Raw genomic sequence first — 27,121 nt, 5'->3', positions numbered from 1 at the left:
CATGGACTTCCTCTCACGGATCTCCCATTCTCTCCCCCTCCCCTCCTAAAGTCTTCTTGCTCATTCTAATTGACAGGTCTCTTCATCTACTGCTATCTAAGCCTACATCAGGCTTAAATTTATAAAAAGAGAAGAAAGGTTAAATACACAGGTACACTAGAACTACTTCTTATAAAAGTAAAACAGGTACTTCCATATGCACATATAAATTTTAAAATCAAGTAAATGTCAAAAGCCCAAATTCCAAGTGAAGGAGGCCTTGTAATGTGAATAAAATGAGGACAAGCAGGAATGCTATATCCCTATCTTGGTAGCTCTGTTCTTCAGGGGGCTAGACAGAAACTGCTCACAGGGGAAGGAGCACCCACACCGAAAATACAAGTTCCAAGTAAACAATTTCAGGCAAAACTTCTAGGTTCTCTGCTTTTAGAGTCCCACCCTATAGGTTTATTACATCAATGTTATCGCTGAGGGCTCCTCCCCATCACAGTACAGTAAGTATTTTAAAGAGAAAAAAAAAAAAAAAACCCTGTCATGAACATTTTCTATAATAAAATATTGCTTCAGTACAACTGTTAAAAGTACGTGAATGAGAATCTTATTATGAGGTTCACTGAAAAAAATTTATGCCAAAACGGTTTCACTTCCTTTCCGGACAAGTTTGCTATGTAGCCAAATGAGCGAATGGCAATATGTTTCATATATGTTGATTTCGGCAAGATGTCTGCTATGAAGTGCTTTCTATATCCTTACATGTAACTGGAGAAATGTGGACAAGGTTACTCAGGACTCGCCACATCCCAATGGGTTACTATCATCAACCTGTCAGGAGAGCCACTGACCCTCTCCTACCTAGTGTTAAACAAGGACTTGAACTTCAAATATGAAGACGACACAGAAGTATGTGGGAAAGCTAGTATTCAAGGTGTAAGCAACAGAATGCAGAGGGATGAAACCTCTAACATTCAACTAAAGGAGAATGCAGGTAAAGTCCTACGTGAAGCGGCAACAAGAAGGGCCCTGGCCAGAGGCTCCCTCGGAGCCAGGATGATGGTGTGGTCGCCACACCGCAGGAGGGGCCTTACACTGTGCTTGTGCCCATGGGCAACAGTTCAGCTCTCCATGGGCTGGCCATGAGGGGTCTGGAGGCCGAGGAGCAGGAGGAAGAGCGGAGGTACTTGGGATGGAGGCAAACCCTAACAGCAGCAGAGGAAGCAGCCGACCGACCGCAGGCTAAAGCCCAGGTGTGCCACTTAGAAATGACTTACCTCCCCTAAGGGGTAAGTGGCATCAGGCACCAATGACTTACCTCCCCTAAGCCTCGGGTCCCTCATTCATAAAATGAGAGTGAGAATAATAGTACCTATCCAAAGGTTTGTTTTGAGAATTAAGTGAAATAAGGTATGTAAAGTGCTTAGAATAGAACCTGAAATAATAAGTATACAATACATGTTAGTTATTATTAGGTCTAGATTAGAAAAGAGATAAGAAAGATAATAACCGTATGGTTTCCACATATCTGAGGATCCATCATAAATTTCTAAAACGATCCTTACAGGGTCAGAGGTGTTACATGCATGTGGTAGGGAAGAAATCAGTCCAGACAAGGAACACGGCAGGAGCACGGGGAGGGAGGCAGGGAGACCGAGGACGCTCACGAGAGGTGGGGGGCACGGGGAAGACAGAAGAGTACAAGTAGTTCTATCTGACTGAAGTAAAAAGTTCCTTCTACACATTTAAAAAGAGCAAATCTACTTACAAACAAACCAAGATAAAAAACACCAAGAAAGCCTGGTTGAAAAAGCCATAGATACCAGCACTGGTTCTAGAGGAGACAGACGGGCTTTTGCTCATTGTCTTCCTGTTATTGCTATGTGCATTCAGTTTCTTGGGGTAGTTCGGTTTGTGTTCCAAAGATGATGTGGAGGAGGAGCTGCTGATGGATCCAAGCAGGGTACCTAAGACAGGTAAAGGAAAAGAACACAGCGAAGGGTGGACAATAAGAAGTGAACCAATAAGATGCTTTCCCAGGTAAATCCCTCTGAAACCCTCCATTTAGCTTCCTCAGCTGTGGAGTATCTAGTGTTGAATTAAATGCCTGGTTTCACCCAGCTGTCCCTGTAGTTCATACAGACAAGACTTTATCAGCCAAGCTATTGTACTGTAAGGGTTCGTGCTGCATGAGGACACTCTCACACAGAAGAGCACATCCAGCTTTACTGAAGCTGATGACCTCCCCATTCCCCCCACACTCTCTCTCACCTCCCACTTTAGATGGCTTAGTACAATCCAATCTTATTTACACTTAAAAATTCTATTAATTTGGGGCGCCTGGGTGGCTCAGTCATTAAGCGTCTGCCTTCGGCTCAGGTCATGGTCCTGGGGTCCTGGGATCGAGCCCCACATCGGGCTCCCTGCTCTGCCGGAAGCCTGCTTCTCCCTCTCCCACTCCCCCTGTTTGTGTTCCCTCTCTCGCTGTGTCTCTCTCTGTCAAATAAATAAGTAAACTCTTTAAAAAAAAATTCTATTAATTTAAGATAAAAAAAGGTAGTATTAAAATGTTTTGAGCTGGGGCGCCTGGGTGGTTCAGTCGGTTAAGTGGCTGCCTTCGGCTCAGGTCATGATCCCAGGGTCCTGGGATCGAGCCCCGCATCGGGTTCCCTGCTCAGCGGGAAGCCTGCTTCTCCCTCTCTCTGCCTCTCCCCCCTTGCTTGTGCTCTCTCTCTCTCTCTCTCAAATAAATAAATAAATAAATAAAATCTTCTAAAAAAAAATGTTCTGAGCTAACCTGAAGGCAAGCAGGAATACTCTTGAATGTGTTGTTCATGCTCTCTATTCACCCAATGATTTGATAGCTGAAGGCAATTTTAAACATTTTTATCAAGCCATCTATACTTGGAATTTCCTTTTAGTTTCCCGTTTGACTTAACCTGGTAGCCCTCTAATTTAAGTGTACACAGAGGCACCACACAGCATTTTATACCAAAACCACGTATACACTTTACGATGAGCGGCTTAAGGTATTTCCGAGGATGATTTTTCTCTCAAAAACGTTAAAACTTAGCCCCCATATAAGCTTTATCACTATATTATATTAAAGTTCCATCTGTAAATTAGATTTTTAGAATGGAAGTTATAAAATTATTTTACCATCTTTCTCTGTTACGGGTTTCGGTTCTTCACCAGGAGGCAATGAAAGTGTTGATTCAGAAGCGCTATCTTTTTTTGAAGTCATTAATCCTAGCATGTAGAAACAAAATATGTTCAGCAAGAAAGAACTTCAACATTAAACATACAAATGTACTTGCTGTTTAAAGTACAGACATCCCTCATTATCTAAATCTTCTCCACTTCTGGAAACATGCTGGATAGTAAATTCACAGACAGCAGGGGCCGATCCAGTATTTCATTATGTGAAGAGGCGGGGAAAAAGAATGCATCCTCAGCCCCTCTGAAAACCTCAATCAATTTCCTCAAATACCACCAAGGTCTCTTTTAGACCTATTTAACAATCCACTAAGGAATTCTAAATTCTATAAAACAGTTAAAGCCCAGCTACCTAGCTGTTTGACTTCACACACTCATGAGTGTGTCCGCACAATGCCGGCAGGTAGAGAGCAAAACTCACGCAGCTCTAGGACAACCACCGTACATGGACCAGGACTTGCACACAACTCACAGATTCCACTCATGTGTCTGCAAATCGGTTACAGCAGAGTTTCTACTTAGATAGTGAATTCTGGGTAAAAATTTTGCAAACCATCATAGCCACTCATCAGATGCAAACGAACATGAGACAGGAAGAAGCCCCACACTCTGCCCCCAGAGCTCTGACGACGACAGCCCCGCTAGCACCACACCCAAGTGTCACAAACAGACTCACTTTAAAAAAGAAGCAGCCCACAAATAATACTTCGCCTTATGAAGACTTCTGTTTCCATTCTAGAGAGCCAAATTATTTAAATAGGAAACCTAACGGACTCCACCCAGTTTTAAATTCCATCAAGCACCCATTTCAATTCTTCTCGCTTAGGAAGCATCCGAGTGAAGGACTATCCTTGGCACTCTGAGCATCACCAGCATGAACAAGACATGGTCCCAGCCCGAAAGGAGCACCTTCTCAATTCAGAATGGTAGAATGATGTGAGCATGAATAACTAAAATATGAGGACATTTATTGATAAGCACTAACACAAAGGAAAAAGACAATAATTGTGGTTACAAAGATAAATTAATGCCTCATCAAGGAGATCACATTCTGAGATATGTCTTGAAGGACAGGTAAGACTTCCAGGGGCGCCTGGGTGGCTCAGTCGTTAAGCGTCTGCCTTCGGCTCCGTTCGTGATCCCAGGGTCCTGGGATCGAGCCTTGCATTAGGCTCCCAGCTCAGCAGAGAGTCTGCTTCTCCCTCTCCTTCTGCCCCCGTCCCCACGGTCTCTCTCTCTCTCTCTCAAGTAAATAAAATCTTAGGGCGCCTGGGTGGCTCAGATGGTTAAGCGTCTGCCTTCGGCTCAGGTCATGATCCCAGTGTCCTGGGATCGAGTCCCGCATCGGGCTCCCTGCTCCTTGGGAGCCTGCTTCTCCCTCTGCCTCTCTCTCTCTCTCTCTGTCTCTCATGAATAAATAAATAAAATCTTTAAAAAAATAAATAAATAAAATCTTAAAAAAAAAGAAAGAAAGAAAAGAAAAGACTTCTTCCAGAGCATACTGGAGGTATGGCCAGAAAGAACTGAAGATAGGCATTCTACATGGCAAAAAGAAAAGAAAAATCTTAAGGACAGGGTCAGAGATGGAGGAGTAGCATGGCTGGAATAAAGAGTATTTTTTGGGACGTGGGAGAAGTAAGACTGGATAGACAGGTCAGAGTGAAATCTCAAAGGAGGACAGTGCCAGATAAGGACCTGGTCCTCTTGTGGAAGGAATGGGCCTCTGATGGACTTGAACAGGGCTGGCATGAATGGGGGTGGGGGGGGTGGGGGGGGAATAACATTACCCTGACAGCAAAGTTTAGAAGGAAGTGAGAGGGGCAGAGGTAGGAAGCATGGACCAGGGAGAAGTTCTTACCATAGGTGGAATGAGGACCAGAGTGACAACAGCAGGAACTGAACAGAGGGGTGGGTAAGAGAGACTCTGTGAAGGCACCCCACCGAGCGTATTTCTTATTTTTCAACTATATTTTTCAGTTTTAACATGTCCATTTGGTTCTTTCTTACTTGAATTTTTTAATTGAGTCACAGGAGATTCACATGCAGTTGTATAAAGTAATACAGGAAGATCTCTTGCACACTTTGCCCAATTTCCCCAAAGGTAATTTTTTACATAACTATAGCATAATCCCACAAGCAGGATGCCAACATTGATACAATTTGCCAATCTTAGGTCACCCCAGTTGTAACCAAACTCCTTTGTGCATCCGTGCGCATGTGCATGTGTGCTCACACATCATTTGATTCTTTTTTATATCCTCATTTCTCTGAACTTTCTTTCCACTTATTTCAAGAGTATTAACCTTAATTCTTAAAGAATGGTTAATGTATTATTTAAAGTCTTTATCTGTGTCATGTCTGTGTCCTGTTAGGGTTGGCAACCTTTAATTGTCTTTTTCCTTGAGAGATGTTGAGATTTTCCTGGTTTTTCTATTTTGAGCAATTTTGGATTGTATCCTGTACATTTCGAATATTACATTGTGGGACTCTGGGTCCTACTTAAGTTCTACAGAGAATGTTTATTGTTTTGTTTTGTTTTGTTTTATGAAGGCGTCAACCCAAACCAGTTCAGGCCGGACATCCCTACCCACCTTCTGTGCCCTGTGGTTCCAATGTCAGTTCAGTTTCCAAAGACTTTTTGGGATCTTTCTCCTATGATGCGCCCTCCAGCAGTGCCTGGGACCTGGGCAGCGATCTACCCCGGAGACCAAAGCCTGTGGTCAGATCCACACACGCACCACTGGAGAGCAAGCCCAGGAGTTCACACCCAACATTTTGAGATCACTTTCTTGAGCTCCCTGCTCTCCATGGTCTCCCTGTTACTTTCTTGCTCCCGGAGGCATCCCTTCCCGATATCTGGGCAGGATGCCTAGGCTTTGGTTTCCCTGCTCTGTCATGCAGTCTCCCAGGACTGACTCTGCCCCTGGGAACAAGCAGAGGACAAACTATTGGGGATTCCATCCCTGCTCTTGGGACCACAGTTTCTCCGGTCAGAGAGAAGGGTTCCCCTCCCATGGGGTTTTAGGTGCCTCACCACCTACTACTACTGTTAAACCATGGAGGACTACCCAGGGACCGGCCTGGGAATGGACCAAAGGGGGGGGGGAGCTATCATAAAAAAGGGATTTCCTACATTTTCTGGCTAGCAGGGGACCCCTTCCCTAATCCCTAGACCAGGAATGGAGGGCTTCTCTTTGGGCTTTCTTTCCATGATGGCTGTGAACTTCTGGGTTTCGGGTTAAAAGGATACCATTTACAACTGCACCAAAAAGTATGAAGTATCTAGGAACAGACCTAACAAAACTGGTATGAAAAGAGCTGTGGAGAAAATTAGAAAATCTTATTGACGTATTTTTAAAGGACCCAATTAAATAAAGCAATATTCTAAGCTTACAATTAAAAGGCTGAATATTATAAAGATGTCAGTTCTTCCCAGATTGACTTATGGTTTAAATGCAAAACCAATAAAACTTTAGCAGATATTTTTTTAAAGAAACTTAACAGCTTATTCTAAAATTTATAGGGAAGTGTGATTTGTAATGATCCAAACAGGCAAGACACTGTTTAAGAATAAGCTAAGAAGCTTTCCTTTCCTAGATATCAAGATTTATTTGTTAAAAACTATAGTAGTTATGAAGTACAGACTGACACAGAGATATTCAAATAGCTCAACAGAGGAGAGCAGAAAGGACAACCAATTCTTGGACAAAATCCTTGAATCATGGTAGAAAGCCTTTCTGCTTCAGCCACTGGTAAGTTAGCAAGTACTTACTGAGCACGTATCTTGTGCTATGTACTACTACGGTGAATACAAAAGTACAAAATACTCTCACAGTCCATTTAAAATTTAAAATTTTGCTGAGAGGATAAAGATCTGCACAAATGAAGCAACCAGAGGACAAGACCCAAACCAACAAATAATTGTGTGGTATGGATACAAGTGTACACAAGGGTGGACATAATGGAGACATCAAAGTGATCTGGGTCCCCAGGGAAGTTTTCTTGGAGAAACAACATCAAAATAAGGAGGTAAGGCACAGCTAGGGCCTCAAAATGCAGAAGTCAAATTACTGCACTCAGAGAAATAGCACGAGACAAAGTACGTAGGGAAGAGTGAGGACAAGAAACCACAGTTCAACTACAGAGGTAGCCAGAGACCCCATTATATACAGGAAGGACTCAGACCACCAGTTTAAAGAGTCAGGACTTCTTCTGATTAAAAAGAAGTCACTAAAATTCTTGAATAGGGAAGAAACATAAAGCTAGTTATGTTTATAAGGATTTACCGGAGGTATAAAATTGAGCTTGGAGGTTAGATTAGGGGGTGATGAAGGTATGCAGGTAGTAGGAAAGGAAGAAAAGAAAGGAACAAATGTAAAATACTCTTGTCAGGAATCAAAATCATAAACCATGACTGACATTTATAAACATATGAGATGGAGATCTTATTAAATTCGGGTTCTAGTTATCTAACAAAAAAAGTGTGAAGCACACTAAATATAAAGCAGTCTGCAAAGGAAATAAAAAATGCTGAAGAAGAGGGGCGCCTGGGTGGCTCAGTTGGTTAAGCGACTGCCTTCGGCTCAGGTCATGATCCTGGAGTCCCGGGATCGAGTCCCACATCGGGCTCCCTGCTCAGCGGGGAGTCTGCTTCTCCCTCTCCCGCTCCCCCCTCTTGTGCTCTCTCACTCTCTCTCTCTCAAATAAATAAATAAATAAAATCTTTAAAAAAAAAATGCTGAAGAAGAGATTTAACTTTCTGGTTTGACCTACCAGTGTTTACTTTTGATGTTACATGAGTTACATCAATTTTCTGGGACCTGATGAGAGGCACAGCTTTTCCAGAAGAAGTGTGTGCTATATTCTTCCTTCGATCTTTTGCTTTACTTATCTTTGAAAGTGGTGCAAAAATACCTAAGGGAGGAATGGAGAGCTTGAGTTAGTGTGAAGCAATTAAAACCATTTCAAATAAAGGGGCAAGTACAACCATTTGGAAATATAAATCTTTAAGTTCTTTTAGTGCCTACCAGGTGTCCTGTAGGGAAAGACAGGAAAAAAGTGACATGCACTATGTGCCCTCAGAGAGCTTACAATTTAGTTGTCAAGACGAACAACATACACAGTAATTGAAGAATCACATAAAAGAGGCATAATCATGTATTACGTGAAATTCAGGGAAAAGAGAAATGAGTGAAGGTAATAGTTTTCCATCACAGTAGTTTCTGACTAAACTATCAGCTATTGTAAATGTGTACAATCTTACTGGAAGACAAAAATTCTAACCCAAGCCACTTCGTGGCATTGAATTTTAAGGAAATAGATTTGTGCACAAAAAGTTACAAAGTTACACTTGTATGGTATAAAGAAAAGATAGATTTCCAGAGCCAAAACAATTTCTAGTTTACTACTACTATGACCCAATTACACTTTTGGAAATTAACTATGAAAAAATAATCCAAATGGGAGGAAAAGATTGTATACCTGATATGTCATCATCGCAGTATTATTCATGAGTAGGAGAAAACAAGTATGTGTCAACAGGATGAATGAATGAACTATACCCCTGAACTGTTACATCAACATCAATAAGTAAAACAATAAAAATTGTAAAGAAATACAGACAAGTATGAAAATTAAATCAAGAAAATAAAAATGAAACTATATATTTGATTACATTATGATTGTATCTGAGAAACATTTTATGTGTGGATATAAGAAATACTGTAAAAAACTGAAAACCAAAACACATTTATGAGAGCAGTCAGATTACTCTCAAATTGTCTTTCAAATTTGTCATTAATGCATTATAATGTTGTTTAATGAATGGCTTTTTCTTTTTAAACAAAGATCTTTTTTGTAAAAGATTTTATTTATTTATTTAATTGACAGAGAGAGAGACAGCGAGAGATGGAACACAAGCAGGGGGAGTGGGAGAGGGAGAAGCAGGGACCCCTCCGAGCAGGGAGCCCAATGCGGGGCTCGATCCCAGGACCCTGGGATCATGACCTGAGCCAAAGGCAGTCGCTTAACCAACTGAGCCACCCAGGCGCCCCTGAATGGCTTTTTCTTAATCTGAGGAAAGTTGCATGGTTTCTCTTTCAAGGTCTTAATAGAAAATTTCCACACAATATTATTCCACATAATATCTTTTTTTTTTTTTTAAGATTTTATTTATCTATTTGACAGAGAGAAACACAGCGAGAGAGGGAACACAAGCAGGGTCCACATAGTATCTTAAACAGTAAATATTTAATTCTATGGCTTTAAAAGATTTCCATAGCATATAAAACCCCACCTAATATAAGTTCTTATTCTTCCTGGTTTTTTTAATGAAATAAATCATTTGGGAGAACCGAAACTAAATTTAGAGTGACGACTGGCTACAACCAAAGCCCAAAGTGCACGCAGAATATGGGCTAAAGTTCCTAGTAAGTAACTCGTGCTCATCAAAGTACCAATGGGACTTTTCTCAGATCTTGACATATAATTAATCATAAAGCTTAACTAAAATAAACACATAGGGAAGAATGATTTTTAAATAGAAGAATAACAAATTTCTAGATAAATATGGCCCATTTTACCACAACTCCTCCCAAAACGGCACCAAAATATTAGAAAGGAGTAAAAACGATATAAACTCTAAAGAAAAAAAGAAAATGATAAAAAGGGGGAAAAAAATACTAAAAGCTGCCAGAGAGGGGGAAAAGGTCAAACACGAAAGAAAGATTTTGCAACTTGTACACAGCAACACTGGAAGCTCAAGACAGTAGCTGAGAAACCAAGAGCCCGGGAGGCCACATCCTGCCCACCACCTCTTCTGTCAAGTCCCACTAGCACCCACGTGTTTACACACTGTCTGCAGCTGCTTCTTCACTACAACAGGACAGCTGAATAGCTGAACAAGAGACTGCGGCCCTTGACACCTAAAATATCTCCTCTGGCCTTTTACAGGAAAAGTTAGCCAAACTCCATCAGATAATAGAATATCACCTTCTAGATAGCAGGAAGGGAAAAATGAAGGGGGGGAAATCAGAGGGAGAGATGAACCATGGAGACTATGGACTCCAAGAAACAAACTGAGGGTTCTAGAGGGGAGGGGGGTGGGGGGATGGGTTAGCCTGGTGATGGGTATTGAGGAGGGCACGTATTGATTGAATGGAGCACTGGGTGTTATACGCAAACAATGAATCATGGAACACTACATCAAAAACTAATGATGTAATGTATGGTGACTAACATAACATAATAAAAAAATATATATCACCTTCTAAATACAGAGAAAATATGAGTTCCGGCCTAACATTCTTTATCCCATCAAACTATCATATGAAGTATGAGGGTAGAAATAAACATATTTTTAGAATGGAAGTTTTCAAAAAATTTATCTCCCATGAGTCCTTTGTCAAAAAGCTACTAGAGGATGTGCTCCACCCAAACAAAGAAGTAAACCAAGAAAAGAACTGACTTAGAATGAAGGCGCCCAATCTTTCTCCTTATAGTATGAACTGAACTCAACAGAAGTCTCAAACTGGAAAAATCAGGGACGCCTGGCTGGCTCAGTCAGTGGAGCGTGTGACTCTTGATCTCCGGGTCATGAGTTCAAGCCCCAAGTCGGTTGTGGAGATTACTTAAAAATAAAATCTTTTAGGGGCGCCTGGGTGGCTCAGTCGGTTGAGCGTCTGCCTTCGGCTCAGGTCAAGATCCCAGGGTCCTGGGATCGAGCCCCGCTTCGGGCTCCCTGCTCAGCGGGGAGTCTGCTTCTCCCTCTGCCCCCCTGCTCCTCCTCCCAACTTGTGCATACTCTCTCAAGTAAATATTTTTTAAAAAACCTTTTATTTAAAAAAAATAAAATCTTTAAAATAAAAATAAAATTGGGAAAATCAAGGGAGACTCATATACATGTATTATTTACAAATACAAATATTAATATCAGACGATACAACTAAAGAAGTTAAAATAGTTCTTGCCTCTAAAGGACAGGACTCAGGGTCAGGGAAGGGCAAGCCAGGGAAGGAGTTAACTGATGTTTTTAATAAACCTTATAATACAATTTGACTTATGTATTCACTTTGGTAATTATTAAAAGACATAAAAATGGTATTACCAAGTATTAAAATTTATTATAAAAATTTTCATAATCGCTAAAACTTAGAAGCAACCAAGATATCCTTTAGTAGATGAATGGGTAAATAAATTGTAGTACATCCAATGGAATATTATTCAGGGCTAAAAAGACATGAGCTATCAAGCCATGAAAAGACATGGAGGAAACTTAAATGCAAATTACACAGTGAAAGAAGCCAGTCTGAAGAGGCCGGGTTCGTACTGTAGAATTCCAACGATACAACATTCTGGAAAAGATAAAACTAAGAAGACAGTAAAAAGATCAGTGGCTGCTAGGAGTTGAGCAGGGAAGGGAGGAATAGGCAGAGCACAGAGGGTTCTCAGGGCAGTGACAATCCTCTATATAGACACTGTAATGATAGAGACATGTCATTAAATACTTGTCCAAACTCACAGAACATCCACCACCAAGAGTGAACCCCAATGTAAACTATGGACTCAATGCTGATGACGAGTCAGTGTAGGTTCCTCTATGTTAAGAAATGTACCCTCTGGTGAAGGGACACTGATAATGGGAGTGGCCCTGCACACATGGGAACAGGGGATACACAGGAAATCTCTGTACCTTCCTCTCAATTTTGTTTTGAACCCAAGCTGCTCTAAAAAAAGTCTTAAAAATTATTATAAAATTTCTACAATTGAAAAAATCTAATCTGTGTGAGAATTAACAGATCAGTTGAACAAAATAATCCTGAAACAGACGATAGCATTTATAAGAATTTATAATAAAGGAAGCACAACAAGCCAAAGGAAAAATGATAGAGGCGGAAAAAAAAAATCTATTGCTGAGAAGAGACAAATTCTTTGGCTTCTGCTTAGTCAGGGCAACTCCCATTTTTCCATAATCCAACACATGATCCTTGCCCCCCAAAACTCGCCTTTAAGCATGTGAAAGGGACAGAAGCAGGGTCCTTGGTGTATCTGGCTTTGTCCTCATCAAGCATGCCTCTCCTTGGGATGATGAGATTTGGGGGGGCAACATGCATTCTGTTACAAGCTAAGCCTTTCCCGTGACTCCGATTGACATCAACCCTGTGCGTTGCTAGGAGTTTTGATCCTTTTGCCCTCAGTCGGCTTCACAGCTGCCACAATTAGCTAACAGAGGAAAACTAAAATCAAATTCTTAATTCCGCAGAACTACCCAAATATATTCCAAATGGGTTAAATAATATAGGGCAAAAAATTAAAACATTCAAAAGAATAAAATATATAGTTTTAAATTAATCCTTGGACTAGAAAGAACTATCTAAACATAAAAGCAATGTTAAGAAATTATAAAGAAAAAGTCTCTTAACTACATAAAACTCTATGCCAAAACACTGCAAATGAAGTTCAAAGGCAAATGACAAACTGGGCAAAATATCTATGATAACTATAAAAGTTTAATATCTTAAATACGTATTTGTATTTCTAAAGTTTTTTAAAACCCACTAATCCCTCAATTATTTAATGAGCATGTAATATGAACAATTATTTCTTGGCAATTGCTAATATATATATTACAACAAAATATTTTAAGTGTTTTACTTCACCACAATCAGAGAAATATGAATTCAAACATAGAAATTTTTACCTGTTAAATTGGAAAAATTAAAGGAAATGGAGCCATTAAAAATCACATTTTCAAACGATATTTAATGATTTGGAGAAATTATAATAGCATATCAAGCAAAAATGCAAAATATGTAACTATATATAATCCAAATTTTGCAAAAAGAATTAAAACAGAAGAAATATACCAGTGATTTTATTTTCTTCTTTTAACCTTCTTTACGTTTTTCTTTTTCTTTTTTTTTTTTTTTTTTTTTAAAAATTTTTTTTATTTATTTGAGACAGAGAGAATGAGAGAGACAGAGAGCACATGAGAGGGGGAAGGGTCAGAGGGAGAAGCAGGCTCCCTGCCGAGCAGGGAGCCCGATGCGGGACTCGATCCCGGGACTCCAGGATCATGACCTGAGCCGAAGGCAGTCGCTTAACCAACTGAGCCACCCAGGCGCCCCTTCTTTACGTTTTTCAAATTTTATACAATACTTTTATAAACAAAAAAATTAATAAACAAAAAAATGATGCTCCATTTTAAGTGTATGACAAAAGGAAACTGATAATTTTGATAAATTTATAACAGCTAGCAAATAGCTACCATTAGTTGAGTACTTATAGGGAATCAAGCACTATTCAAGGTGCTTTATACATTTATCAACACATTTAATCCTCATACGAACTCTTGAGGTATTGTTAGCCCCATTTTATAGAAGACAAACTGAGGCACAAGAAGAGAATTAAGGTCACATAACTGGTAGGTAGAGAAGCTGATTCACACCCAAGCTGTCAGACTCCAAGCAAGGACTTCAGCATTAGACCAGAGTATCTCCCTGTGCAGCTATAATTGAAACACGTGCAACCAGGGAAGTTAATGTTCTAGAAGAATATTTCACGGCAAGGAAAAATATTCACAACATAGCAAGTGACAAATTTAGTTCACTATGTCAAGGAGTCTGTATGTGTGTATGTGTATGAGAGAGAAAGAATATGAATTTAAACAAACATCTGTCAGAAAGAGAAAGAATCATCCCACCTCAGGAATACAGTTTTAAAGTTTGCTTCACTTGCTTTTCCAAGTTTTCAAGTTTTTCAACCCCCGGAGTTCTGTATTTCCTTGATAACAAAGTCCCTCCCTCAGTCATAACAGCACCCTAAGCAGGACTTACAGGAGGTCCACGGAGCCGGAAGTACTCCTGGTGGGACACCATCTTCCCATCACTACACTGCTCATAGGAGGAAAAGGGCAGTCCCTTCATTAACTACACAGATAACCAGGAGGAAAGGTTTCTTTTCTTTTTTTTTTTTTCCCCGCCTAACCAGGTTTATTTAAAAACAACAGAAGAGTAGGGACGCCTGGGTGGCCCAGTTGGTTAAGCTTGGTTAAGCATCCAACTCTTGATTTCAGCTCAGGTCATGATCTCAGGGTCATGAGATCAAGCTCCACACTGGGCTCCATACTCGCAAGGAGTCTGCTTGGGATTCTCTCTCTCCTCTCCTCCCCCCCCCCCCCACCCGATCATGCTCTCTTTCTCCAAATAAATAAAATCTTTTTTAAAAATGATAAAAATAAAAATAAATAAATAAAAGTAAATTTGGTTATCTTAAACTAATTCTCATTAAGTTAGACAGTATCTACCTTACCGTATTTGGGCGCACATTTAAAGTACTGGATTTTCCCAACACTTCCGTTGTTTTTTCCTTCTGGTTCATCCAACTCAATGCCAGCCCACTGCCCAGTTGCAAATTCTGTTGTTCCGCAAAATCTTAATGTTCCAACCTAAAGAAAACATAAATCAGAATAAATTTTGAGGATTACTAGTAATTCTAAATGTGCTACTCTTGCAACTTTACCATGGAAGTTTTTAAAAACCATCCAATCAAAGTAGACTTTAGAACAGGAATATTACCAGGGATAAAAAGAGGTATTATATAACCATAAGAGTCAATCCCAAAAAGACGTTAAGAATCCTAAATCTGTATGCACCTAACAACTGATTTTGGAAAATCTCCAAACATTTGGAAATTAATAAATACACTCCCAAATAACTCCTAGTGAAAGAGAAAATCACAAAGAAATTTAAAAACATTTTGAATTGAGTGAAAATGATAACACGATATATAAAAATTTGTAGGATGCAGCAAAAGCAGTGTTTAGAAGGAAATGTATAGCATTAAACACTTGTATTAGGAAAGGTCTCAAATCAATGACCTAAACTTCCATTTTAAGAAACTAGAAAGTGAAGGCCCAAAGCAAGCAGGAGAGAAACAATAAAGATAAGAAATTATGGGGCACCTGAGTGGCTCAGTTGGTTAAGCATCTGCCTTCGGCTCAGGTCATGATCCCGGGGTCCTGGGACTGAGCCCCACATCAGTCTCTCTGCTCAGCGGGGAGCCTGCTTCTCCTTCTCCCTCTATCCCCCCCCCCCACCCAGCTCATGCTCACTCTCTTGCACACTCTCTCCCACTCTCTCAATCTCAAATAAATAAAATCTTTTTAAAAAAAAGAAATTAAGAACAGAAAAAGAATAGAGAAAATCAATGAAACCAAAAGCTGGTTCTTTGTAAGGATAAGTAAGATTAATAAACTTATAGCTAGGGACCAAGTAAACAAAAGAGAGAAGACACAAACTGCAAACATCATGAATGAAAGCAGGACATCTTTACATACCCTCAGTCATTTAAAAAATAATAAGAAAATACTCTGAACAACCCTGTGCCTGTAAATTTAACAAATGAGATAAAACGTTCCAATTCCTTGAAAGATGCAAACTGTCAAAGCTCACACCTGAATTGTAGTTAAGAAACTTCCAAAAAACAAAAACAACACAACAACAACAAACGCTTCAGAACCTTATGGACTCACTGGTGAATTTTAAAATTCTTTAAGAATTTAAAGGAAAAATAATCATCTCTACACAAACCTAGTATATAAAAGTGGAAGGATTAATTCTCAACTCATTCCCAGCATTACCTTGATACCAAAACCAGACACAAGGATCCTCAACAAAATAAGAGCAAATCAAATCCAGCAATATACAGGGGCGCCTGGGTGGCTCAGTCGTTAAGCATCTGCCTTCGGCTCAGGTCATGATCCCAGGGTCCTGGGACTGAGCCCCACATCAGGCTCCCTGTTCAGCAGGAAGCCTGCTTCTCCCTCTCCCACTCCCCCTTCTTGTGTTCCTGCTCTCGCTGTCTCTCTCTCTGTCAAATAAATAAAATCTTTAAAAAAAAAAATCCAGCAATATACAGACTCCAACAATATATAGCAAATCAAATCCAGCATTATGACCAGGTAAGGTTAATTATGAGAAAGCAAGGCTAGTTCAACATTTGAGAATTAATCAATATAATTTATCATATCACCCACATACTAAAGGGGGTGGAAAAAACTTACTCTCTCAACATATGCAGAAAAAGCCTTTAGCAAATCAAATTTCAACATCCTCTCATGATAATAATTAAAAAAAAAAAAACCTCTCAGCAAACCAGGATTAGACAGGAAATTCCAGAACTTAATAAATTAAGATACCCATAAAATCTACAGCTAACAATTATCATACTTAATGATGAAAGGCTAAGTGCTTTCTCCTTAATATTGGGAGCAGGACAAGTTTATCAACTCTTACTACTTCTACTCATCATTATACTGGAGGTCCTAGGCAATGAAATTAGGCAAGAAAAACAAATGAAAGGCATACAGATTGGAAAGAAATAAAACTGTCCCTATTCACAGACAACATGATCGTTTACATATGATATCCCCCCCACACAAAAAAAAGCCAATAGAATTAATAAATTTAGCAAGGTTACAGGATATATGGTCAACATACAAAAATCAACTGTATTTCTCCATGAAATTTCCAAAACACAACCATTTACAATAGCACCAAAGATCATGAAAAACTTAGGTATAAATCTAGCAAAGTATAGCACTATCTAAGATATGCTTAAAACTACGACTGGCAAGGAAGAAATCAAACTTTCATTATTTGCAGACAACACGATACTCTTATGTAGAAAACCCAAAAGACTCCACCAAAAAATTGCTAAAACTCATACATGAATTCAGCAAAGTTGCAAGATACAAAATCAATGTGCAGAAATCTGTTGCATTTCTATACACAAGTAACGAAGCAGCAGAAAAAGAAATCAAGGAATTGATCCCATTTGTAACTGCACCAAAAACAGTAAGATACCTAGCAATAAATCTAACTAAAGAAGTAAAAGATCTGTACTCTGAAAACTATAGAATAGTTATGAAAGAAATTGAAGAGGACACAAAGAAATGGAAAAGCATTCCACGCTCATGGATTATAAGAATATTGTTAAAATGTCTATACTACCCAAAGCAATCTACACATTTAATGCAATCCCTACCAAAATACCACCAGCATTTTTCACAGAGCTAGAACAAACAATCCTAAAATTGGTACAGAACCACAAAAGACCCCAAATAGCCAAAGCAATTCTGAAAAAGAAAAACAAAACTGGAGGAATCACAATTCCAGATTTCAAGTGACATTACAAAGCTGTAGTCATCAAGACGGTATGGTACTGGCATAAAAACAGACACACAGGTCAATGGAACAGAATAGAGAACCCAGAAAAGGACCCACAACTCTATGGTCAACTAATCTTCGGCAAAGCAGGAAAGAATATCCCATGGAAAAAAGACAGTCTCTTCAACAAATGGTGCTGCGGAAAATGGACAGCAACATGCAAAAGAATGAAACTAGACCACGTTCTTACACCATACACAAAAATAAATTCAAAATGGATAAAAGACCTTAACATGAGACAGGAAACCATCAAAATTCTAGAGAACACAAGCAGAAACATCTCTGACCTCGGCCATAGCAACTTCTTACTAGACACGTCACCACAGGCAAGGGAAACAAAAGCAAAAATGAACAAATAGGACTTCAAGATAAAAAGTTTCTGCACAGCAAAGGAAACAATCAACAAAACTAAAAGGCAACCTTCAGAATGGAAGAAGATATTTGCAAATGACATATCTGATAAAGGGCTAGTATCCAAAATCTATAAAGAACTTACCAAACTCAACACCCAAAAAATAAATAACCCAGTTAAGAAATGGGCAGAAGACATAAATAGATATTTTCCAAAGAAGACATCAAGATGGCCAACAGACACATGAAAAGATGCTCAACATCACTCACCATCAGGGAAAGACAAATCAAAACCATGATGAGATACCACCTCACACCTGTCAGAATGGCTAGAAAAACACCACAAGAAACAACAGGTGTTGTTGATGAGGATGGGGAGAAAGGGGATCTCTCTTGCACAGTTGGTGGGAATGCAAACTGGCACAACCACTCTGGAGAACAGTATGGAGGTTCCTCAAAAAGTTAAAAATAGACCTACCCTATGATCCAGCAATTGTACTACTGAGTATTTACCTAAAGGATACAAAAAATACTGATTCGAAGGGATACATGCACCCCGTTTATAGCAGCATTATCAACAATAGCCAAACTATGGAGAGAGCCCAAATGTCCATCGACTGATGAATGGATAAAGAAAATGCGAGGTATATATATGGAATATTACCCAGCCCTCAAAAAAATGAAATCTTGCCATTTGCAATGATGTGGATGGAGCTAGAGTGTATTATGTTAAGTGAAATACATCAGAGAAAGACAAATACCCTATGATCTCATTCATGTGGAATTTAAGAAAGAAAACAGAAGAACATATGGGAAGGGGGAGAAGAAAAAGAAGGAAACAAGTCATGAGAGACTCTTAATGATAGAGAATAAACTGAGGGCTGATGGAGGGAGGTGGGTGGGGGATGGGCTAGATGGGGGATGGGTATTAAGGAGGGCACTTGTTATGATGACCTCTGGGTGTTGTACCTAAGTGAGAATCACTGAATTCTACTTTAGAAAACAATATTGCACTGTATGTTAACTACCTAAAATTTAAATAAACAAATGCTTAAAACTACAAAACTGATGAAACAAATAAAAAACCTATTAAATAGAGATATATTGCACTTGTGTTTTTTTTTTATTTTATTTATTTTAGAGAGAGTGAGCACGAGCAGGGAGAGGGGAAGAGGGAGAGGAAGAAAGAGAATCTCAAGCAGACTCCATGCTGATCACAGAGCCCAACACAGGGCTCAATCCCATGACCCTGAGATCAAGACCCGAGCCAAAATCAAGAGTCAGCTACTTAACCAACTGAGCCACACAGGCACCCCTACCATGCTTGGGTTTTAAAGACTCCATATCTTTAAGATATCTGTTCTCCTCAACTGATCTATGTCAACACGACTTCATTCAAAATCCCAGCAGGATTTTTTGTATGACTTGAAATCCATAAGCTGATTCTAAAATGTACATGGAAAGACAAAGAAACTAAAAAAAAAAAAAAAAATTGAAGGCCTAAAAAAATCTGATTGAAAAAATTAATAAAAAGGAAAAAAAAACAATATAAAAAAAAAAAAAAAATTGAAGGCCTAACAACATCTGATTGCAAGACTTACTATAAAGGTAGAGCAATCATTACAGAGTAGTACTGAAGAAAGGGTAATCATCGAATCAATGGAGTAGAATAAAATCCAAAAATACACCCATACACCTAAGGTCAGATGACAAAGGGGCAAGGGCGATTTAAGAAAGAAAGAACAGTCTTTTCAAAATATGGTGCTGAAACAAATAGGTAATCAGATGCAAAAAAAAGAGAGAGAGAAAGAAACTCTATCTATACCTAGTATTCTGTACAAAAGTTAACTCAAAATTAAATATAAAACTAAATGTAAAACCTAAAACTATAAACTTCTGAGAGAAAGTCCATGTACTATATCTTCCACTCTCCTATGACACTGTAGAAAATTTCTTAGCTATGCTAAACACACAATCCATACAAGAAAAAGTTGAAAAATGAACTTCATCAAAATTTCAAACTTCTACTCTCTGAAAGACATTCCTAAGAGGATGAAAAGGCAAGCAACAGAGTGAAAGAAAGGATAACGGAAGCAAGATTGGCCATGAGACAATCAGGTTAAACCCAGCTGATGCACATTATATGCTTCTACTTTTGTATAGCTTCAAATTTTCCAAAATAAGAACAACAGAATAACTCTTCTAAACATCCATTCTCAGACATAGGAATACTGAAGAGGTTGAACATTAATCCCAACTTAAAAAAAAAAAGCTAACAAATGTCCTATGAATATATTCTTTTGGAAGCTGGTAAAATGTCATTCTCAACATAATCATCTGTTTGGAGTTTACCTTCCTTTCTGGAGCAATTTTCTCAGTAAATCAAACTTCCAGATTTTGGCATTTTCTGCAAAACCCGTGTCACCATCCCCACAAGCCCACCCATATATTTACACGTAACTGTGTGAGGAAACAACGGAACTCCCTGTTCCATTCTCCATACCCAGCTCCCTATTTACCCAAAGTTAAAACAAAACAGACCTTCCCTATGAGGTATTAAAAAAGAGAGAATGGATGGCAACAAGACAGTGCCATAAGGACTCGGAGGCTTTGGAGAAAAAGAAGCATCTGGAGCATCTTCAATAGGCTGGGTTGGGGGGCGGGGGCAGGAGGGTCCTCTTTTCCACATACATTTTTTTTTAAAAGATTTTATTTATTTATTTGAGAAAGAGAATGAGACAGAGAGAGAGAGCATGAGAGGGGGGAGGGTCAGGAGGGTCAGAGGGAGAAGCAGACTCCCCGCCGAGCAGGGAGCCCAATGCGGGACTTGATCCCAGGACTCCAGGATCATGACCTGAGCCGAAGGCAGTCGCTTAACCAACTGAGCCACCCAGGCGCCCCTCCACATACATTTTTATTATGAGGTTGAAATAATATCTAAGATTTCTCTATTTCTAGGATCTCAAGGCCAAACATCCATGAATGGCAAGAGTCTCCTTCGCTCCATTACTGTGAGGTAGTTGTAGTGGGAAAAACCCAGTGAGGGCGGCAGGGGGGCCACAAGGAAACCCCTCCAGGCTCAGCGATGTCTCAGCTCGGGCCTCCTAATGCACTCAGCAGCCCTATTGTACCCCACTCTCCCCACCCCAACGGAGAGGCCTTCATTATTCCGTCCAAGGGTAAGCGTGCCTCTCAGTTTCACCATTTCCATTAAGTCTGTTTCTATGTACACACCGCACTTTTTAAAAAAACTCAAAACCCCGTCCACAGTGTATGGCTGCAGCCGGCACACGGGCCACACACACTGCAGACCTTGGACCCAGCTTCAGAGACGGCCGTTACTTCCTTACCTTCTGTCCTGCAATAACGACGCGATCCCCCAACTTCAGACCGAGGGACGTGAGCATCGCCTTGCTAGTGATGCGGTCACAGTTTGGAAGCAGGGGCTTTGACATGTCACGCGACAGGGGCGCTGCATCCAACAACATCTGCTTGATTTCTTTAGCAGTTGCGGCAGCATCGGCCATCTCCAGAGGCATTTCCACTGGGTCCGGAACGACATCAGCAGGGATCTGCCCTTTGTCATTCTGCAAATACAGAGAAGAGAACATTTTCAATCCATATCACTCACAGCTCTACAAGGTCATACACAATTATTTTTAAAAATAAAGGTGAAAAAAAATTAAGTTCAATTCATTCATCGTGTATTTGTCAAACTGTTTACCTGAACACCTACTACATGCCATTCTAAATGCTACTGACACCACAGTGAAGAGAAAAACCCTGCCCTCCGCAAGCACACCTTCTGGTGCGAGAGACAGACCACACACAAACAAGTAAAAGAGATGGTATGTTAAATGGTAAAAAGTAGCAGAAAGAAAAACAGTTCCAGACAGGGAAGGGGAGAAGACCTGAAGGGTGGCGTCTATGCAGGCAGGGAGGCCGGGGAAGGACTCACAGGCCAGAGGAGATGTGGGAGCACCATGCAGGCGAGCTGGTCGGGGAAGCGCGAGCGCTGAGCTCATGAGTGGACAGAAAGCCTGGCCACACAGGTTTAGAGACAGAAGTCACAGCACTGACTGGCCTCCCAACCCCAGATCCGAGATTCTGCCACCTCGGCCGTGTGACCTGATCCATCCTGCCCACTCATGGAGTGATTTAGTTAGTTATTTGAAGGGGGAGGGGCAAAGGGAGAGGGAAAGGGAGAGAATCTCAAGCAGACTCCATGCCCAGCACGGAGCCCAACATGAGACTCCATCCCAAGACCCCAAGATCACGACCTGAGCCGAAACCAAGAGTTGGACACTTAACTGACTGAGCCACCCAGGCGCCCCATTATTGAGTGACTTTTGTCTTGTATCTACATTCACGCTGCCACTGGGTAGAGCAGACTCTTGTCATTTCTTAATGACTTAAGTAAGCCCGGCTGCCTGCCTCAGATCCCTGTCCTCAAATGCATCCTCCTCCACTGCATGGCCGTAGTGACCTTTCTACGCCAATTAGGCCAGTGCCCTGCTCCCACCATTGGTGGCTTCATGCTGACTGTAGGTTACCATCTAAACAACTTATCAGGTCAGGCAAAACCTTAATTTGTTTCCAGTGTAGGTCGATTTTTTCATATTATCTGCCAGGCACTGGGCCAGGTCCTGTGATAGCAGTGTTCTGCTCTGATGGGGCTTACATTCCAGTGTGGATGACCCAAATGGAGCACAGACTTGAGAATCTGGTGAGTGTTTGAAAGAGTGAGGATTTCAGGAATAGAAACTACAGTTTCAATACTTCAACACTTCTCAAATGTGCACTATAATCAAGAAAACAGCTCTGGCCTCACTATAAAGGAGAGACTGCATCCTTGGATTTAATCCTGCAACAAGATAAAATGGTCAGTTGTAAACCCACTAACGTTTGTATGGTGTTTATATAACCAAATCCGATCACGTAAATTATCTCATTTGATTCGCACATCAAGAAAAAGCTTATGAATAAAACAGATAGAAATCCATGCCGAGAGTATATACTGTAGTATAAGAGACAATAACCAACTAAACAAGTAAAATATTACTATCGTTTCTGGTTTACCAATTAGGGAAATTCAGTAAGGAAAGGTTAATGACTCCTTCAAAGTCATTTACAGGATTCCTGGCAGAAGGGACATCTGAAGCCATGTCTAGGACCCGCTACATTCAGCCTTTCTCCTACTTAGGGCTATCCTTCCTTCAAACACGGTATCTCTCTTCTATGTTCCCTAACCAAAAAAACTTAGATGTTATGAGAGAGTTTCCAGACTGTAATCTTCTTTGAATATAATGAATCGAGATTCTTTTGCTGAGAAAATTCTTTTCCTTGTCTTCTCTGCTGATAATGATCTTCAAACGCTCCATTTGGATGAAAGAATGAGGTTTTTAAAACACAGTTTGTGAGTGCGTCACAGTTTTTATTTTAAAATTCACAATTTTATTTTAAAATGGTCCTAAGTAAAAACATGGCAGGGAGACATGTTATCAAATTTCTGGGATAGTGATGGGACTGTTTTAAAGAATTTCAGATTTCAAAGAAAATATACAAAATATAATAAAGGTATGTATAGCACTAATATGTACTCTTGATAAAAAGAGGGGGGATTTTTTTTTTAAACCTTGTACTGGTAAGTTGTAAGCTATATTGACAAGGACTCTTTTTTTTTATTTTATTATGTTATGTTAATTACCATCATTAGTTTTTGATGCAGTGTTCCATGATTCATTGTTTGCATATAACACTCAGTGCTCCATTCAATACATGCCCTCCTTAATACCCATCACCCAGCTAACCCGACCCCCCACTCCCTCCCCTCTAGAACCCTCAGTTTGTTTCTCAGAGTCCATAGTCAAGGACTTTTACTTTAAGTTTTTAAGTCCTCACCTTTCTAGAGTAAGTCACACACTTATGTTAATTCCTATAGAATGTGGCAACTAAAACTTCTGTTAAAATAATAATAATAACAGGGGCCCCTGGGTGGCTCAGTCCTTAAGAGTCTGCCTTCCACTCAGGTCACGATCCCAGGGTCCTGGGATGGAGTCCCGCATCGAGCTCTCTGCTCAGCAGGGAGTCTGCTCCTCCCACTGCCCGGTGCTCTCCCTGCTTGTACTCACACTCTCGCTCTCCCTCTCTCTCCCTCTCTGACAAATAAGTAAATAAAATCTTAAAAAAAAATAGTCTCTCCACTGAGGAGGTTTTGTCAACAGTCGTACTAGGAAAAGCAAAAACATATCACCTTCACATTCCAGCCAAATTGGGGGATCATCTCCAAGCCCTGGTGAATGCTACTCTCCTCTCTGCCTAAAAGGCTTTTCGCACCTCCTTCGTCTAACTGGTTAGTTCTTAACTATGTTTAAGTGCTCAGTGTCACCTTTGCCCTTGTCTGTGACCCATGGCACTCTGTGCCCACCCCCACATTGTAACCCACTGAATGCCAACACACTACAGCAAAATTACTTGTCCATCCTCCCCTCTAGACTATATTCTCTTTGGCGACAATGACTTTTATTTATTGTTTTCTCCCCATGCCCAAGAAACAAAAGGAAAGGAGGGAGGGGGAGACTGGGGAAGGGAAGAGGGGAGAAGGGTTAATTAACTAATGATGGGGTAAAACAGAAAGAAGAGTGGCAGAAAGAAGCAGGGAGGAGAGGGAAAACTAGAAAGCGGGGAGGGGGAGAGGAAAAGAGGAAGGGAAGAGGCTTTTTCAAATACTGCCCTCCCCTGTCCCTTCAAAGGAAGGCCCAGACCCAATTAAGAATCCCTGCCAGAGCAAGTCACTGTTATTCATATTAAGGAAAAGAACAGTGAGAGCCACTCAGTAAAAACAGTAAAATACCAGGAGACTTGAAGATTATGAAATTCAATCCTATGTATTAACTTTGTAAATTTACTAATTTACATAATTACCATGAAAAAATTCATTTTTCCTTTAATTTAATTTTTAAAGGTTTACTGCACTCCTAAACGTACATTTTAAAAAATGGACAGGGAAAGAAACAACAAATGTTGGGGAGGTTGTGGAGAAAGGGGAACCCTCTTACACTGTTGGTGGGAATGCAAGTTGGTACAGCCACTTTGGAAAACAGTGTGGAGGTTCCTCAAAAATTTAAAAATAGAGCTACCCTATGACCCAGCAATTGCACTACTGGGTATTTACCCCAAAGACACAGATGTAGTGAAAAGAAGGGCCATATGCACCCCAGTGTTCATAGCAGCAATGTCCGCAATAGCCAAACTGTGGAAAGAGCCGAGATGCCCTCAACAGATGAATGGATAAAGAAGATGTGGTCCATATATACAATGGAATATTACTCAGCCATCAGAAAAGATGAATACCCAACTTATACATCAGCATGGATGGGACTGGAGGAGATTACGCTAAGTGAAATAAGTCAAGCAGAGAAAGTCAATTATCATATGGTTTCACTTATTTGTGGAACATAAGGAATAACATGGAGGACATTAGGAGAAGGAAGGGAAAAATGGGGGGGGAATCGGAGGGGGAGACAAACCATGAGAGACGATGGACTCTGAAAAACAAACTGAGGGTTCTAGAGGGGAGGGGGGTGGGGGGATGGGTTAGCCTGGTGATGGGTATTAAAGAGGGCACGTTCTGCATGGAGCACTGGGTGTCATACACAAACAATGAATCATGGAACACTACATCAAAAACTAATGATGTTAATGTATGGCGATTAACATAACATAATTTTAAAAAAATGAATGAAAAAAAATTTTCTGAAAACAAAAAAGATCCTGTCACCTGCAAAAAAAAAAAAAATTTCTGGAATAAAATTTCTTTCCAAAAGAATTTAAAATATGATTTAATATAGAAATATCACTTTAACATACACATTTTAATTTGATAGTTAACTTTTCATAAATATATCAAAAAACTAAATGAAAGACACTTAAACTCAAAGATGATGACACACTACAGAACATTTTACTTCACTGAATGAAAGGAAATTTTATAGAGATTATCAATATAAGGGGACTGAAATTCACTGCTATGCATTATATTTATTTGTGATAAAGCTGATCACCATTATTCTTTATATGCAGCGCAAAAACATAAATTCCTTCCTCATGAGTTCCATAACAACATCCAGATTCAACTCTTTACTAGAAGATAATGTAGACATTTTAACTCTTTTATAATATTTTTCACTTTTAGTAACCTCTTACCCTAAATGCAGGATTTGCTCCATGCTCCAATAAGCATCTCACAGTACTTGCACACAAGTTATAAGCAGCAATATGCAGAGCTGTTCCAAAATTAAAGTCACTGCAAGTGGCATCTACATCTGCAATTAAACACCGCAAGTATATTAGCTAAGAATTTAAATTTAGCTATTATAATATAAAAGGAGACAGGGAGGCTTTTGTTTTTTTCTGGTTGGGGGTGGGGAGGGAGAACTTTATTAAGCCATTTTGAGACTTAAAGCCAGCCACTAGAAGCACCATTTCACGATGGAACCAAATCTTCATACTACAATCTGGTTAACCAATTATTTTCTCAGTACCATAAAATTTCATTATAACATGGACTGGTATTATCATAGATTTTCCAACTATCACAAACTAAACTATATAAACTATATTTAAAAGAAATTAATGGCAATAATTATCATTTGTAAAAGTAATGATTTTAACACAATCTCTCATTAACCTCTTGCATATATGTCATGACAGCTACGATGAGGTATTAGGTTTAGGTCAGGAACCAGCCCATGGGCAAACACAACTCACCATCCATTTTTATAAATGGAGTTTTACCGGAACAAGCCACAAATACTTATTTACATATTCTCTATGGCTAGCTTCCTGCCATAAGTGCAATATCAAGTAGCTGCAGTGGTCCACGAAGCCTACAGTATTTCCTATCTGGTCCTTCACATAAAAAGTAGTAGGTAGAACAATGCAGAATTTTCAAACAGGGAATAAGTTAAAGACTAATTAAACATATAAATGCTTACAAATCATATTCATTCATAATACTTTAGTCAACAAATGAATTTGGACTTCATGGTAGGAAAAAAGAATCTTGCAATTCTAAGGACATTGTAATAACTTTCAATAAATCACCATGATGCTATACTTAGACACAAGAAATCTTCCAGATTTGGGAATCCCATTTTGCATGTCTTCTGTAATAAGGGTTTAATACATTTGGTTCTACTAATTCTACCTTAATCTAAACCACACCACCCCACGTCCTACCTACAATTGCAAACAACTATGACATGCTCAGGACAAACTTTCCTGAGTTATTAAAGACACTGTACTATCAAAAGAGGCTTTCTTCTTAACATCAATCA

At 39.7% G+C, this 27,121-nt stretch overlaps 1 protein-coding gene across 2 annotated transcripts in view; it reads right to left on the bottom strand.

Moving 5' to 3' along the window:
• Positions 1 to 27,121, bottom strand: part of CLIP4 (CAP-Gly domain containing linker protein family member 4) — a 77,835-nt gene that overhangs the window by 32,686 nt on the left and 18,028 nt on the right. For both annotated transcript variants that reach the window (XM_044918827.1, XM_021697599.2), the window contains exons 6-11: positions 25,989 to 26,107; positions 21,134 to 21,370; positions 14,515 to 14,650; positions 7,981 to 8,121; positions 3,151 to 3,240; positions 1,815 to 1,958 (exon numbers count right to left, since the gene is read on the bottom strand). In XM_044918827.1, the coding sequence (XP_044774762.1) occupies positions 1,815 to 1,958; positions 3,151 to 3,240; positions 7,981 to 8,121; positions 14,515 to 14,650; positions 21,134 to 21,370; positions 25,989 to 26,107 (867 nt within the window). The remainder of the gene's footprint in view (positions 1 to 1,814; positions 1,959 to 3,150; positions 3,241 to 7,980; positions 8,122 to 14,514; positions 14,651 to 21,133; positions 21,371 to 25,988; positions 26,108 to 27,121) is intronic.

Source organism: Neomonachus schauinslandi, chromosome 10, assembly GCF_002201575.2.
Source record: "Neomonachus schauinslandi chromosome 10, ASM220157v2, whole genome shotgun sequence".
In the NCBI taxonomy this organism is placed as follows: Eukaryota; Metazoa; Chordata; class Mammalia; order Carnivora; family Phocidae; genus Neomonachus; species Neomonachus schauinslandi.
This window is presented reverse-complemented; position numbering and strand designations above follow the sequence as displayed.